At 39.7% G+C, this 17,363-nt stretch overlaps 1 protein-coding gene across 2 annotated transcripts in view; it reads left to right on the top strand.

The window, feature by feature from the left end:
* Positions 1–820: 820 nt before the first annotated feature.
* Positions 821–17,363, top strand: part of ARHGAP28 (Rho GTPase activating protein 28) — a 74,269-nt gene continuing 57,726 nt past the window's right edge. The window contains exons 1-2 of one of the 2 annotated variants that reach the window (XM_085220808.1): positions 983–1,120; positions 12,910–13,288. Coding sequence is in view for 1 of the 2 variants with exons in the window: in XM_003204978.5 (XP_003205026.4) it covers positions 990–1,120 (131 nt within the window). In the remaining variant the exon portion in view is untranslated. Of the gene's footprint in view, positions 1,121–12,909; positions 13,289–17,363 lie in introns of both variants that reach the window. The other variant, XM_003204978.5, reaches the window with a different exon arrangement.

The following is a 17,363-nucleotide window of genomic DNA, read 5'->3' as shown; positions in this document are numbered from 1 at the left end:
TTCACCCACATCCTCGCAAGCTGCCCTAAGAGCTTTGGCTGTAAAGTAGTATGTAGAGTTCTAGAGTAAAATTAGAAGCATCCTTCCTATGGCTTTGTAAGCAGGACAATACTTTTCAGGAACAGACTTTTATTAAAAAAACAATTTTAAAAAAAACACTAAAGAAGCAAGATGGAAAAAAAGGGCTGTGTAAGTTTCCTCATTTTATCTAAACCATTATTTCTGGGTGTTAATTCCTGCCCCCTGATATTTTTGTTTGTTTCCTTTCATACAAAAACATTTAATTATCATTTCAAAGATCACAAGTAAGCCTGAAAAAAAACCGCCGAGTCTTAGAGTGTATTTATTTATGGACTTGCTCCAGATGAACACAGGCTATTGTAAAACAGATTCTCTCATTTCCTGATGCCCTTCTAATTACGCACACAGTGGTATTCAGGCAAAAATGAGAGCTTCGTTGTTGTTCAGAACGCAAATGCAGTCCCCTGCTGCAGGAATGATCTGCCATATAGGAAATCAAGGTTACTCTTTTGTGATTATTTAAATAGAGCACTCACGAGCTTCTCGTGTATGCAGTTCTAATGTCAGTCCTGGCAAACCACGTTTTATGTTAGAGTAACACTCGCCACTCAAATAATTTCCTTTCTCCATGCCTATTTTGGGAGCACGAGGCATATTAAGAAACGGGTTCTGAAACAAAAAGGAACAAAGCAAGAAGTTCCCCCCCACACTCCGGTCGCACAGAGCTGTGTTAGGATTATCTCAGGTTTCTGGTTTCCTAGGGACGCAGTAACTTCCCTGTGGGTTGTTTTGTGGGCGGTGTTTTTGAATATATGCTAATTCAGCTTTCCTGACAGGGAGACTTGCTGGGCCAGGCTACTCCGCTCTCCTGACAGCAAACAGCGGTGAGAGGCAGTAGTGGGGTCAGGGCACGCTCTGCTTTCGTGTCAGGAGCCCTCATCGGCCGCCTTTGTCACCGACATGTACCTATGATCATGGAGATGAAGGACTCGGGCAGCGTGGTTCTGACAGCCTACCACCCCCACAGCCCCGCCAGGATCCCCAGTATGGAGCAGAGCTTCGTGCAGGATATCCCCTCTAGCCGCTCGCCCAGCAGCAGGTAAAGTTCGAAGGTCGGGAGAGGTGCAGTGGCCTGACGTGGTGCCCAGGTGGGCTGTGGGCTCTGCTGATTGTGCACTGGGGCAGCCCAAGAGCACTGCTTGGCTACTTGGTTGGCACTTTGCTCTCACATGTTGCTTGCCTCCAGACGGGGAAGTGATTCAGCCCAGCACTGCTGGTCATGGCTGGAAGTGGAAAATCCAAGTGCTTGCGTTAAGCGGTGGAAGTGACAGGTTGAGCCAGTTTCCCGCCTGCGAATCCCAACAAGACTGGCACGTGGGCCAGGCATCTACTCAGGTCCTTTAGGAAAGCCAGGAGGCTGCAGTGACTGAGGCTGGATCCGAGAAAATTGATCCTGGTTGGCTTAGGTGATTATTTGATTCCTTCCTTGCTCACTCACCACCTCCAGCTCATGCCTTTATGTGGGGCTGCAGTTGCTGCTTTGCGCACCCCCATACACACAATGGGAGACTGCATCGTTAGAGACCTAGTCTAAATAAGAAAATTCCTTTGTGTTTCAGGAAACTAAGTATTGTCTTAATTAACTTTATTGTATATGTATGCTTCCCTGCTCTGTATGAGTGCAGGCATTTGTGCAGTTAAAGTAACAGTTTGGGCAAAGTTATTGCCCCAAGTCTGACCTTTCTCCTAAACATAAGTGGTTGTTCTGTGCAGTTTGCTCCAGTAGAAGTGGTGTGGAAGTTCATACTGTAAAAAGCTGAAGAAAGTAGAAAACTTTATTCAGTGATGAGACTGAAAGAAACCAGAACTGAAATCTGAGGAAAAAATAGACGTAACTGTCTCCAGGACTTAAGTTTGTGTCTCCTGTTAATAAAAATAATGATATTTACTTTATGCTGCTTATTTATAGCCCGATGATTATTTTATTTTCATTGTCATTATTTAGGTTAGCTGCATCTTCCTGTTCTTTGTGTATTTCCCTGGCTGTCTCATAAAGATAAGTCCTTTGTTCTATTAAACTGTTGTTTGAGAGCAATACCAAAACACACAATTTCGTGTTAAGAAAAGAAACAGAGTCTGGGCTTTTAGAAGCAGACAGAATGGCATTTGTTACTCAAATCAGAGAGCAGTGGTTTGGCATTGAGTTAGTGGGGAACGTGTCATTTCTTCCCCAAGGAAGAATGCTAAAAGAGCCTCCCTTTAAGTCTGCAAGCAATGGAAATGTGTGTTTTGCAGTGTTTCTGGTAGGTGTGCTCATTGTTTCAGAATGCCCCTGAAACTTAAGCCCAGAGTGTTTGAGAATTTAAATCACATGCGTATCACCTAAGAAAAGCAGAAGTGAAAATTATTCTTCCTGAAAGAAAAAAAAGGAAAGAGGATCCTAGCATTCTGATGAGAAACATATTTTGGAACCTCCTGCTGAAAGGCGAAACCGTGTCTCTCTCTGTGTATGTAAATGTTCATAAGATTTTGGTGCTGTCCCTACTTTCTTGTCCTCGGCTTCCTGCAGCTGTCTAACAGCAATAGCCAAATATTGCCATATGGGCAGTCAGTGACCATCTGAGTTTCCAAAGGCTGTTCAGGAGGGGGATTTTATTAACCCAGCATGCAGTCCTCTGGAATGCGGAGTCCATGGAGGCAAATGCACTGGGTATTTTAGCAAATGGTAAAATAGGCTCTCATTTAATCCCTACTTCATCTTCAAAGAAGTCTTTCCTAGACTGCATTTTCTGTATAGTTTCCCCATCCTAATGCAAGAAGCTTTTCTGTAGACCCTGTTCCTTTATCCCCAGGGCATCCACTCAAACTATAGCATGCAGTTCATCAACTGCAGCAGAATCATTTGAAAAAGCGTGCAGCAAACAGAGGTACTGTCTATTTTTTGTTTGATAACAAAAACAATTAGGACCCAAAGCCTGTTGGTTTTAGTTGGATGTTACTCTAATGAATTGTATACTTCAGATACAGATCTGTAAGAACAAAATTAGCCTTGAATTTTAGCATTTAATTTGATAAACCGCCCTTCAGTTCTTTCCCAGTTTAAGAATCATGATTTTTCATCTCCCCACTACATATCTCTAGCTTTGGAGTAATGTTCCACTCATATCAGAAGAACAACTCCACTTAGCAGGCCCAGGCTTTGATGTGAGACTCTTCCAGTTGTGTTTTCTCTTGAAAACACTTTCAGTTTGGGAACTCTCTAAGCAGAGGTTTCTCACAGAAAGGGAAGTTAATGCAGCCTCTGTCGGCATTAAACTGTTCTGCTTCCTACTATTTAAAGAAGATTAAAAAAAAAAAAAAAAAAAAAAAAAGGAAATATTTAGGTACCTATCATAGACCTCAAAATAAATCAGTGACTTAAATACTCATGCCAACTCAAGTATGCAGCTGAGAAGCCCATGGGCACCAGAATTTACACTAATAAAGTAACAACACATCAGAGCACTTGGCTTCACATTCATCAGCAATTCTTGGAGAGCCAATCAGGGAGACATGCTGTGTGCATGTCAAAACGTACATCATTAGTAACAGTACAAAATACAGCAACCACAAGTATTTTCATTCATAAACCCAGTGAAAGGGGAGTGTATCTACCTAGATACATATTAGGTGATATTGATGGTGAACTGTAATGAGGATAGAAGATGTGCTTGAGTTACTTTGAGTGGAAGATACACCAGTATGCAAAGAAAGATAGATAATAACTTCATAGGTGTAACAAATATGAGAGAAGAATGAAAACTTGACAACGTGCTGATACCATTACTGATCTGCAAAGGGAGAACTTTAGCTTTCAAATTTACTGTTTTGTAACATTAATAAAAGGGTTAAGAAGAGACACCACCAATTCCATGCATTCTCCAGAATGAAAAAGTGTTGGGGGACCAAAGATAGCTATATTTACATATCTCCTCTGCAGCTATTTATATCATTCATTTCTATAGACCTTTATTTTCCACCCACAGACTTCACCAGTTCCACAAATGGGGCAAGCTCTGAAAACAGCACTACTGACATTGTCCGGGAGAATTCTCCATTAAAATCTTTCTTTCATTCTGTTTATGTAAATTGCAAATGCATTCATCCACTTTTCTCGTGGAACATTTTGGTCCCTTCGCTTTTTTGGTCAGCTGCTTTATATGATTGCAGTTGTCTACAACATTCATATTACTCTTTTTTTTTTTTTTTAAGTTTATTACTTTTGAGAAGTAGATATTGAGCAATCTCTGTTTTCTTTCACAGTTAGCAGTTAGTCTAATTCTACAGCATATGAATACAGTGGGGAAGGCTCCTATGCTTGTAACCTTCTCCTCACTTTTTTTTGATCCCCACTGTTAGAAATCAGAAGCCACAAGTAGCTGTACTAAATACTTCAGAATATCACACTACTCCTTTCAATACAGACACTGTCCCAGTGCAAAGGTGCAAGTGTTTCTTTATGTTTATCACTGGTCATTTTTCCAACCTCACTTCAAAGATTGAAGGACTTAGTAGCTGTGTACAAATATTGCACCTGAATTACACAAAGAAGTGGTGCCATAGCCATATGTCTTTGTCACATCTCTTTTTGTCCTTCTTGATAGAAGTGAGAAGCTAGGAGGAGTTATTCCTGTGCTCAGAGGAAACAGGAATGACCTCTATGCCAAATGGCCAGTGAGCCCTCTAAAGTAATTATGCAATTAGGGTAGAACAAAGCATTCCTGAGTGAATCATGCTCAAGCTTTTCTTGACTCAAATATGAGAGTTAGTGAGTTCCTCAGCCCATTTGTTACGAGTATATCTATCAGCAAAGAACTCATCCGGCACTGATAATCACAAATATTTCTATTGCATTGAGTGGCTTCAGCTTGGATATGCAAGAGGTCAGAAACAGAGGAAAGAAAAGGCACACTGTTAACAGGCTTTGTTCCTGCAGAATAGGTTTAGATCAGATTTAAAGGGTACACCAAACTGTTTATGCATGTAGTAAACATCTATATAATAAAAAAATCATTCAAAGAGAGTATATATGCACAAACAAATTTTTGCACATGCTACACAGATAAAGGACAGAGTGGATTTCAGCACTACTAGCAATGCAGCCAGGAGATCTGCTTAGCTTTTCTCCTAGTCAAGGGAAAGTCTGGCACAAGCATTTGTTTCTGGGAAGTGCCTGTCCAAACCCTTCATGTTTAGCACACCTTCCTCCTGCTGCATGGAGTGGCTTTCTAGCAGGCATCACTAAACTGGAAATTCAAATAAGAACAGGAAAAATTTCTGAAGTTTCTGTATCACCTTGAATTACTTGCTGACAGCTTCAAGGGTCCCTGCTCTGCAAGTCTAGGACTTCCAGACTTTGGGTCAATAGCAAAGTCATTATGCCGGACAAGCGTGGCACCAGATCCTTCTGCAGTGTTCATTCCCTCTTGATAGCCCCAAGATGCTACAGAGATGTCAGTGTGAGGGAAAGTGCCCTGAAATAATGACTGTATTTCTGAAAGGAATAAAACTAGAAGAGAAGCCCTTCTGCACAAAAATTTGGCTTGCAACAAGAGGAACTGAAAGAGCAGTTCAGGTTTCATCCCGACAGCAGAAGAATTTATCATACCATAGTAAGGTCTGTATGCCCTGAGGCTGTGAGATCTGGGTTTAATTTATGTCAGACTGATTGAGCAGCTCCCCTGCTCAGTTGTATACAAGCGATGTCAAGAATGTCTTCTAAATGATGCAGGATAAACAACCTTAACTATTTTGGATGTTTATCTCACTCTACCATAAACTTCCCCAGAAGACAAAAATAAAAAGCTGGCCCCTTTTTTACAGTAAATATTGAAATGGCTTGGGCCTCTTGCAGCGTCTTGGACTCAAAACCTACAAAATTAAAATTTAAAATGTACTAAAAGTAGTAAAAGAAAACTGCGTAACAGTAGTCTAGGAAAATATTGTACTGACACAGACTGCGCAAGAAGTATGTTTTGTGGAAAAATGAAGACTTTTTATAATTTTCAGCGGCTGGTTTTAATACTACACTTTTTTAGATGTCAGGAATGATAATTCTTAATGAAACACATTGTGGGAGGATGCATATAAATAAGTCAGACAATAGTAGACACACTTTTCCTGTAGGTTTTTTGAAATACCTACAGAATGTCCTCTGGGAGCCCCACTGAGGAATGTAGTATTTATAGCCTGTTCCTCATGTTATGGATGAAACTAAAGTTGGCTTCTCTGGTTACTTTTTAGTTTGGTGCTCCTGCTGCTCTCCCTGGTACCTCCATATGCAGAGCTGATGGGAAACATCTGGTACTGTCCCTTTGATCATTTTGTTTGGTCGAGCATTTAGCCAGCTGCCCCATTCATTTCGAAGTCACTTATCTCTGATTTTTGCAGGGCTGGAACTGCCTGCAAAAAGCATAAGACCTGAGAGCCCCACGTGCCCTACTCAGACATCGTCAGATTGCATCTGGCACATTGACAGCACTGGCACAGCAAACAGCCGGGAATCAAGAGCTGTAAAGTAGTTCTTTTGCACAGGAGATCAAAATAATTCTGTGTTAATATGCAGAAAACTGCAAAACACAGTTATGCATTACTAGTAAAAGTCCTAGGTAGGACAGAATCTGAAAAGCATCTGGTTAGCACTGTACAAATTTAGAAACACATCCTGAAGTAGTGCTGAGTATCCATAGCAAGTGATCAAGTTAACATCCTGGATTTGGATAACCACAGTATTAGCAGCCACTCTGTGGTGCTTTGCTCCACTGGCAGGCAGTGCATCTGCTGTCGGGGAGGGCCTGTGCTCTATGCAGGCTTCAGATAACACTTGGGGGGGGTTATGAAAGAACCAGGAGAAGAGTGGCCAGGGTCATGTCTCAAGGCACTGACTGAAGCCAGGCATCCATCCTCTTTACATTGTTGGCCCCTTTGCCGGCCTCCTTCTTTTTCTCCCCGTGGCAACAATTCCCACTGTGGTCCTCCACATCCTCCTGTGTTTGCCAGAGACTCTGAAGAGAGAGACAAAAACAGAAAAGAGGAGCAGAAGGAAGAGGGGAGAAAGAGAAAGATGAAGTATCTGATTCTCCTCTTGTGTGCATAGAAAAGGAGTGAGAAAAGAAACCTCTACCAAAGGATGCTGTCTTGTGGGACCATTTACAGTTGACCCTGAAGTTCTACCAGAGACATACATACAGAGGGTTTCTAAATGACATTTAAGGTGGCGATTTTTAAGTCGAAAGCTGAGATGGTTTAAATCAGGTTGTTTGAAAAAGAGTCCCCATTACCCTGACAGACTGCTTTAGCTGAGGTCAGCATAAGTGCTTGAGTTGGCATCCCTTGTAATTAATGCAGGGAAAGACTGATGCTCTATGAAGGAACCCTCAGCTCTGTAATTCATTTCTTCCTCCCTTGCCTGTATCTGTTAACTTTCCAGACACCGCCAGAGCCTCTGGTCACTGAGGAAAGAGAGCGGAACAAACACTGGAGCAGAGAGCCCATTATCACTTGTTTGTTCAAAGGCGGCTGTTTTCTGATTTAGGATGCTATGTGTAATGCTCAGCTACTGTGAGCCTGTGCGATTTTCAGATGTGTGAAAGCATCCAGTGTAGGATGGAAATATGCTGGAGGTTTAAACAGAGGAAGGCATAACAAAGGAGAGATAGAAGTCTCTCCTTGTCGTTACTGTATTTCCACGTGAACACTAGACAAGACATTTTTAACTTTTCTTACCGCAGGAGTTGCTCTGAGCATATTATGAGCAAAGTAATGACAATAAATCTTTCTGTAGAAAGGGTAGAGTAGCCCTGCCAGTGCAAAGAAAAAGAAAGGAGTGCATACTGAAAAATTATATTGGATGCTGAAGTCCAACTGTGTTGACATCGCTTACCAGATGAAAGACAAGTAGAGCAAGAGGCAAGCTGGGGAACTGTGTTTCCAACATCTGTGGGCCCAGCCTCAGGACATCAGTTAGCAGGTCACTCTCACAGTTTGTCACCACAGATGGAAGAAGCTGTAAGTCCTCATATGTTACTGCAGCTAATTGGAAAAATACTAGCATCCCAATAGACAGATTTGGAGAAGGAATAACAAATTCCTGCAAGGGCTGAATTTGACTAAGTACTATGTTGTTTACTAAATGCTGCAAATTAGTGAATCTGCAGTCACCTAGACACTGGTTTAGTCTGTGCAAACTAGCAGAAGTGATGGAGAACCTCCTCCCCATCAGATTTTCTTCCTCCGGCTAATAAAAGCTCAGAACAGAATATCATTGTTGAGAGGGAATTTAACAGTGAGAATGTCAGATCCTTTTTAATGTTAACTGTGTCTGAGAGCAAGACGTGGATAGTTGTAGCATTCACCCCTACTTGAAATCATCTGGATTTTTTATTCTCCTCTAATAAAAGGTCAAAAATAAACCCTACAGTGAAACTTAGCTTGAGTTAAAAGCTGTATTTATATCCAGTGATTTAGTTAATGTCTACTGAGGAGAGGTACAGCCAATGGAAACTTTATCTTTAAATTCACTGCTGAGGGGATCAAGCCAACAGAACTCATATATCTTGTCTATAATTTTGCTTACAGACAATGACTGATTTAATTATGCCTCATCTGTCAGCTCAAGCTGACTATCTGTTTAATAGTAAAAATTCTTGCTAAAGAAGAAAAGATGAAGTCTATTTAAAGATATTTAAAAAATAATAGCATCTAGGTCTGTCTTTTTTTTTTTAAATACTTCCCTCTGTTACTGAAATATACTGAAAACTCGAGTTCTTGGATGTAATGGAGGTAAATGTAAAATCTACGCTGTAGCTATAGGTGAAACATGAAGCAAGGGAGCTTAGGGCATTCTCTGAAGATGTTTTGCAGACTTGGCTGTCCTTGACCATTTCTAGGCCAGATGGTGCCCAGATCATGCATGTGCAAGGAAGTGAAAGGAAAACAGCAAGCTTATCCTGATGAACAGAGACAAGGGAAGCCTTTGTACTCAGACAGCAGCAGGATTTCACGCTGAAAGTTTTCGCTTTTGGAGAGAGGATAGGCAGAAAGAAGCCAGGACAGCTGGTCAAGCAGAGGAGAGATTACTTCTTTTAAATGTGTGGCAGTCTTTAGTCTCCTGCTGGAACAATCACACCCACCTTGTGTAAGGCAACTTTCACTCAGAGGATGCATTTCCCCATCATCCCTGATAATCACAGCAATCTTTTTCTCCCACCTTGCTTGCTTGCTTTCTTCCTTCCTCACTTTCAATCAGAAAAGCAGTTAAATAATATGATTTTAATGATAACATTACTGAAAACATGAGATTTCTGGAAGTGTTAATTTATACTTACAGTATTCACAAGTCTATATAAGGTGCATGAAAATTTAGGTAACCCATGCATCACTGGCAATTCACAAAATATACGGCAAGCATTAAAACTATATTGACCACAAGACAAAAACTAATTTGAGTCTTCTTCAGTTGTATTTCTTCAAGCCATCTGTTGCCTCTGACAGAGTAGAAATTAAAAATAAACAAACAAATGAAACTACTGTGCCTCTTTCCGAAAAGCTGTCTTCAGGATCCAAAAACTTCATGTTCTGTATTTAGGAAGTACACCACAGATTTTTGGGAGGGACACTGACTCTGCAGCTGTTTCTTGTGGTCAAGATGCGTTACAGCCTTAATTTACTCCAGCTCTGCTAGCTTTTTTTAGTTTGGATTTTTTTTGTTTTTAAGGGTTAGCTAAGCCAGGACTGAAGTTAACTCTGCCACTCTCAGAAATTCAGTGAGACCATGCAAACCAAACTAGTTTGCCTCAATCTATACTAAGCACTAGTAAATCTGCAGTTAATTATTGTTATATGTCATGCAACAATGAGTCACATATGTGGTGTACATTGTCATAGGATGTCCTTCAAGGCTCATTTTCTCTTTTCAGATTCAAACAAGGGCTATGATATTCTTGTGGGTAGTGAGAATGCCTCTAATTGGAAGTGTTAGTGATATCAAGAATTCTAGAAGATACAGTAAATTTTGCTTTTCAGGGTTAAACTTCTCCTACTTAAATAGAGACTTACTGAAGCAAGAAGGAGGCATATCATTTTTTATTGAATTCACAGCTCTTTCTGGTTGTTCTCGGATACAAGACACTTAAATCTGTGTTCTCTGAGTACATAAAGCCCAGATGTGATTCCTGTATTCTGATACTGAAAGTCCCTATTACAGGCAAAAAGGAAACATGTAAGAAAAAGTCAATAAGTTGCCTGGCACCACAAGATTTATTAGCAAGGTAATAAATCCATAGACAGTAAATTACCGCATAATGATTACGCCATAGGAATCTGGGACATCTTTTTATGAGGTGGCTGCAAGCAAACCCAGCCTCTTTTGTCTCCATCCAGGTTCTATCTGCATTAGCATGGCTTTGTGCCCAAGCCAGTGGATGGGTGTAGCACTGCCACAATGGCTTCTGACCCCTTCTCGAGCTCCTGGCACAGCACTGGAGGCTGGAATTCAAAGTGTTTAGACTAATGCTCCTGGACTGATAAGAAAAATAGAGTGTGTTTTTCTGAACAGGCCAGTCTGCTGATTAATAGGTTAGGCTGGCTATTTTCAGGGCTAAATGCTTAGAGTAAATAGGTGAAAAACACCACTGCATTTTTCTCAAATATTTTGCAGACTGGAGGGGAAACTTTATCTAACTTACTCAAACCATAACAGAATATCTCATTCATTTGTGCAAATCAGAGTCCTACCACAGCCAACACTGTGGGGAAAAAAAAAAAAAAAGCAATATCCACTTAGCAAAGCTTAATGACAATCCTGTGAAGATATAAAAAATTTGTCTGTGCATACTCCAGCAGAAGAGTCAAAGGTACAGGAGGAATCAAGAACTAGTTCTGATTAATAAATTTTAAAAAGTTTTATAATTTTTTTAGGTTATACTTTTTTTTTCCCAATCAATCCAATCTGTGTGGATGAGGTGATCTGATTTTCCAAGGGAATAAGGCTTGAAATATCATTTATTTCTTAAACAATAGATAGGCCAGTCAGCATCTGACTATCCATTAGAATCTCTTTTCTGATTAAATCTCATCTGCTGGATCAGGAGTATGGTGATGTTTGCAGGCTGAATTGAGACATATTCAAACACGGTAAATAAGGTTCATAACCTTTATTCGTGAGCTGTCAATTCAGCCTTTGGTTTCTGATTCATTTCAAGGCATTAATCCAGGGCTGCAGCTATGCTAAAACAGACACTGACCACTGCATAAGTCGGTGGAAAAACATCATTCAGCAGTTAGCTGGGTATATCTGCTGAAAGTATGTCTGTAATTCTGTGGAGGTAATGGTATTACTAAGAACAGACTGGCTTCTGAGACTGCCTCAAACCCAGCCAGCTGTAGTTAAAGCCTCAAAGGCTGACAAAGTGCATTCCTAATTATATCAGTGGAATGGACAGTCAGATTAAGTTACCTCCTTTGAGAGTACTGGTGATGAGTCTCTTTCACTGTGATAGATCTTATATTTTATCCAACCGAAAGAGGACCTTGGGCTGTGCAACTGCTTTAATAGAAATAAGATAAACACTAAGGTGATATATGCACGTCTATAGAACTACCATAAAGTCTTCAGAGAGCCACATCCCACAGCTTCACTTAATGTAGCAGTACCAGTTAACATTAGGTAGGCATTCTCTGAAGATTTTGAGTTCACTGATTATCGGATTCATCTTTGAAATTAATGAACAGAACTTGCATCAGGTACCAGAAACAACCAGGATAAGAGATAGTGGAAAGAGTTTTGATATCTTTACAGAAAACGGATATTTGTGGCTTTGGCCATTTTCACAGAGTCTTACAACATTCTCTGACGCCAATATACTTAAGCAACTGGTATAACTGAAGATGATAAGCTCAGTGTTTACTTTTTTGTGTTTTTCTGTGATCTATATTTAGCTAAAAACTAATCTTTATACCACTTTTCCATCACTGTTGAAAGTCTGTACAATGAGTAATTCCCCATGATGTAGTTATAGCAAAGCAAATTTAGCATCCTCTGAATAGAATCTGAAGGCAAAGAATACATCTTAAGGATAAACAATGAACAGCACGTGATTGCATATTCTGGGAGGAGTGACATATTCATACCAAAGGGGAGGAAACTTCTTGATCTTCAACGTCAATTTTACACGTGAGGAAAAGAATTTACTCTCTTTGCAAAACTACTGTTATGTATTTTATGTTTGGGAAAAATCCTGTTTGCTTAAGCAAATATTTCTGCCACCATTGGGCTTTCCAAGATTTAAACATTTAAAATGGCTATCCAAAGCAAGAGAGATGATACAGTCCTCTGTATGCACCAATTGGAAAATCCTCTTTAGAATTACATGGTGCGCTCAGCCAATTAGATAAGCCATGCCTGCAGCAAGAACATTTGATTTAACAGTTCAAGTGCGGAGGATACAGAGAGTTGAATCTGTAGCTTATTAGTAAGGTAGTTGACATCTCACAATATTTGAGGCTGGATCAGAAACTCGTCTTGGCTGCAGTAGGCTTTGGGATTGTCTCTAAAGATATAAAAGTTAGTACTCTGCAGTCAGCTTTATTTTCCTGATACTCTTTGCAGTCCTTCTTGTTGGTCGTTGATACTATTCATTCTATTCTCCTATTTAAAAACTAAATTCATTCTCTGAGATCACATTTGTATTGGATCCACTTTTTGCAGCTATAGGACATTTTGATAAAAAACAATAAACTTCAGCCAAAACCTACTGAACTACACAGGAAAGATAATAGAGTGGGGCAATTCTGTAATGGCCATTCATGATGGAAAAAGTGAGTAAGTTCAATGGGATTTTTCTCTTTTAGATTCATAATAGACCCTTTTTTGGATTGCCCTCAGAGCAACATACTTACAAATGGAAATACAAGTTAATACTGGACCCCAAAATCCAAACAAAACAATGAAGCAACACAGACTTTCCTTCCTCTTCTGATTGCATCACTGGAACTGCTGTCTGATGCAGGAATTTTGTTCAAAAAACTTCCTTCTGTGTTTTTTACCGTGCTGTGTGCCTGCATTCCTGTTCACTTGTGTGCTTGATTAGCTGAAATCAAATACAATGATGTGGATCTCCAAGCAGCTATAAAAGCTCAAACTAGGCAAAGCTAACAGTAGCAAATATTCTGCACTGCCATCTTCGTGGGAATTGTTCTTCAGAAAGCAAAAGAGCTGATGCAAAATCATGTATGTGTTTTTCCATCATGTTATTTTTTCATTATGTAACTGTTCAAAAGTTTGCTCTTTAGCAGGCTTCAAAAGCCATGCGGACAGGTAACAAAGGACATATTGTTTGTGTCTCTGCTTCATATGCAGCTATCCTTTGGAAAGAAGTGACTAGAATTTTAAGATTTCTGTGAGTATCAAGCTGTGGGATTTTCCCTTCACCTGCAATATTCTCTCTGCTTTTTCTATCACTGCTGATTTCTGCTGACTTGCTCTTCTGTGGTTTTGCACTAAGTTCTGTAGAGTTTTAGAACTAGGAAGGTATTTTGGTTTTTCTAGTTGATATTTTATCTCCTAGGGATGATTCATTGAATTGATTCTGACCATAGTTATCTATTTAAGTGGACAGAAATCTGATTTTTAGGGGGCTAAGTTGAGAAGATTGGTGTAGATTTATATCCTCCTATTTATAATTTTGGAATGTGTGTTTTATGACAAGATGAATTAGCACAACAAATCAGCAACTTAACCAAGGAATCCTCTAATCACTGGAAGAATCTAAAAGAACTGAAAACTTTAAAATGAAGGATATAGTGACTACCAGTTAATAAAATAGCAAATGCATGAGTCAGACCAAAAACATCTAAAATCTACTTTTATGCCAACCATGCATTCATTTTAATGTTTTTGGTTTTGCTGTGAGAATAAATTTTATGTTTTGCATTTCTATTATCAACAAAAAATTGATTAATAAATCTCTGAAATAGAGCCATGTTTGACATCATAGGAAAAGATCTTGGTGAGTACAATCTTCCATTACCAAGCAGTGAAGTAATGGATAAAGAAACATATTGAAAATGGATGGAAGATCATGAAAATTTCTCTCATTGAAAAACATTTTAAACAAAAACTCAACATGTTGATTTGATGTGGTTCTCTATTTAAGTTACTGATTTGATCATACAATTGTTGGAAACAAAGCTGTTGAAAAGTTTTATTATTGGGTTACATGGAAAAGAAAATGATTATTGAAATCAGAGCAGATACTCAGAAGACTAAACATGTAATGAAAACACATTGATGTCGCCAGGCATTTCAACAAAGAAAGCATTAAGAATATACATCTTCAATATCCTAGATTTGATGGGAATTTTTTTTTAAAAAAAGTTAAGCATGTAAGCTTCTTTTATGTAATTCTTTAAATGCCTAAGATTGAGCAATTTCTTACACTGTGTTTGAGTTCTTACTATTATCCTATACAGCATGTGAATAGGAAAGTCCTGCTTCACTGGAAATTATGATAAGAAAGCAGCTTCTTGGTTAGCTGCAACCTTGTGCTATAATGTTTGTCTAACAAAAATGAAATCAGTTTATTTTGTATCAAGAAGTCAATCAGATAATATCTTTGGAGGAAATTCCTGACTTGCACACTTGTACCTATACTGTAGAAAGCCTTCTGACTAGGAAGGAACACTTTGAACACCTTTTGATGGATGAGTTCTCTTTAACTCTAATAGAAGAAAAATAATGAGCAACTTTGTGACTCCTTTTAATAGCTGTTGTTTTGTTTTCATTGGATATAAACTGTATCATGAGCTTATTCTTAGGACATTCATCCCGTTTCCTGTAGTGTTTGCTAAGCCCGTTTCACATATTCTTTATTCATATTCTTTAGTACAAGGCAGAATTGTCCCTTTGTAAGGAATGGACAATTGGGGGAATCAGTCATGTAGTTCATGAAGGACAGACTCAAGTGACATGTAAGCTTGACTATGGGATATGACCTTGGGAGTGACCTGGGGTCCTTCTGATCCGTCTCCCAGTCCAAATCACTGTATCACAATGTTCCAGTGAGACCAGAAAACTACCTCTGGCTGTCCTAAGAATTGTAGCTCAGCCTATGACAGACATAAAGTGTAGCAAAAAAAACAAACAAAATAGCTGTCTATAGATTGTAAACCTCCTGAAGCTGTGACAACTACATTTATGTTAGTGTTTTCTAGAGAAAACTTTAGAGGAATAAGCAAACCATGAATAGAAAATGGTTTAATTTCTACTTGTTCCTTATTTGATAAAACATATGTTGCCAAATTCCTTGCAATGCAACAAATGCTATCTGGTGCCCAGATACCTCCAAGTTACTTCATCTATTAGGACTCAGAAATACAAGTTATGGTGATTTAATAAACTGATAATTATCTATGTGAGATTTTGTAACTGTCCAGGGACCTGCTCTTAAGATGGAGCAAATAAAAAAATATTTTAACTAACCTTTTACCTCTCTCATGGCAGAATAATTTTGAATAATGTCACATTTGCCATGGTCTAAACTTACAACTGATAGCTAAAGTGGCTCAGATGACACACAGGAACTTTTCTAGTAGTAACAATACCATTATTTCTCAAAGTTCTTACAATTAGATGCATCTGAAAATCTTTCCTCTGGACCAAAAGAACTCCATAACTACTACCAAGGAAATCATTTTTGGGGGTGATACATGAGTATGGAAAAAGGGGTGCAGTAATGCTTTCTTTATGTCTCCACCACAACCTTTCAAGATAGGAAAAAAAATTTAATCCATATATCTCAGAAGTTCTAGGCTACAGTAATCACTGTTAACTTAAGTAATAACACAGCATCAGGCATCCTCACTCAAATGAGTATGTTATGCCATCTTCAAAATATGTTTGATTTATGTTAGCTTTGCACTGGCATGATTGCTGAATCCACAGTACAAACTACTTGGAGAAAGAAAGCTGTTTGAGAACATGTGCTAAGTTCATTTAGGATTTCTTTCCAAGACAGGGAGAAGATTAATACAGCCATGAAAACAAAGGCCCTACAGCCTCTGCCAACTCCTTTTCCAGTTGCCTGAATGCTAAAATGATTACTGAAGTTTCCTCAGGAATCTCACTCTTCGTCCCACACATGTCCACAGCTCCAGTAGAAGTGATGTCTGCAAGCCTGTGCAGAAGAAATACTCCAAACCTGACTGGCAGCTGGCCAACTGGCTGTGATTAGTCTCCAGAGATGAGTCTTGAGCTTGAACGGCCGTGTCTTGGTAGTCAATAGTGTTGGCAGTGCAGAAGCAGAGCATGTCACGTGCTGACTGCCTGTGGAAGACTGGCTCCAGCTCCAGCAAAGGCTGCACCCAGTTGGGCAGCACTCAGTTTCAAAAACATCCACATAAAAGCTGGCCGCTGCACAAATTGCAGGTCTGAGGAAGTTCTGCAGATAGCTGTCATTGTGCTGGAAAGGAAAAAGTAGAATGGCAGGAGCTTGGGAAAAGAAGAAGGGAAAGAGAGGAGAGGAGAGGAGAGGAGAGGAGAGGAGAGGAGAGGAGAGGAGAGGAGAGGAGAGGAGAGGAGAGGAGAGGAGAGGAGAGGAGAGGAGAGGAGAGGAGAGGAGAGAGAGAGGAGAGGAGAGGAGAGGAGAGGAGAGGAGAGGAGAGGAGGGAGAGGAGAGGAGAGGAGAGGAGAGAGAATAGCATCTAGAATTTCATTTTCTTCTCACTGCCTTCTGGCAGTTGGCCTCAGTGGGTGCAGCAGTCTCACTCCAGTTTATGAACTGATACACAGCTATCTCCTTTTCTCCCCTATCAGTCTCCCTATCTCCACACACCCCCAAAAAAACCACAAGGCATCACAATAAACTCTGCTGCAGACACCAATGCTCTCAGAGGTGGTGGTACACTCACTACACACAAGCTTCATGTACTTGGGGAACTCATTAGATGACACAGTCAGTATTTTTCTCCCTTCATCAGCCATTCTGTACTCCCAATGTTCCTTGTCCAAGCACTGCTGATGAAGCCAGATCTGTGTTACAAACAAGCATCCATTTTCCCAGTGCCCGTTTTCACTCCATGCTCATGAAAAGGGGACATGGAGAATGACTGGTACATTGCCCTGCTCTCTTAGTGTATGTACGGATCATTATATTAAATGGGAAAAACAAGAAGGTGAAAATATGCTAAAGAGATTAAAATGCAAACTAATTACTTATTAACACAGTGAAGCTAACAGAATGCCATCTGCTTTGTGTCTGCTCCTCTTTTGGAGGTTGATCCTGCAGGGTATGTAGTGCTCAGGCTAT

This window comes from Meleagris gallopavo, chromosome 3 (assembly GCF_905368555.1).
Source record: "Meleagris gallopavo chromosome 3, MGAL_WU_HG_1.1, whole genome shotgun sequence".
NCBI classification, from domain to species: Eukaryota; Metazoa; Chordata; class Aves; order Galliformes; family Phasianidae; genus Meleagris; species Meleagris gallopavo.
The sequence above is the reverse complement of the archived record's forward strand: the minus strand, read 5'-3'. Positions and strand labels throughout refer to the sequence as shown.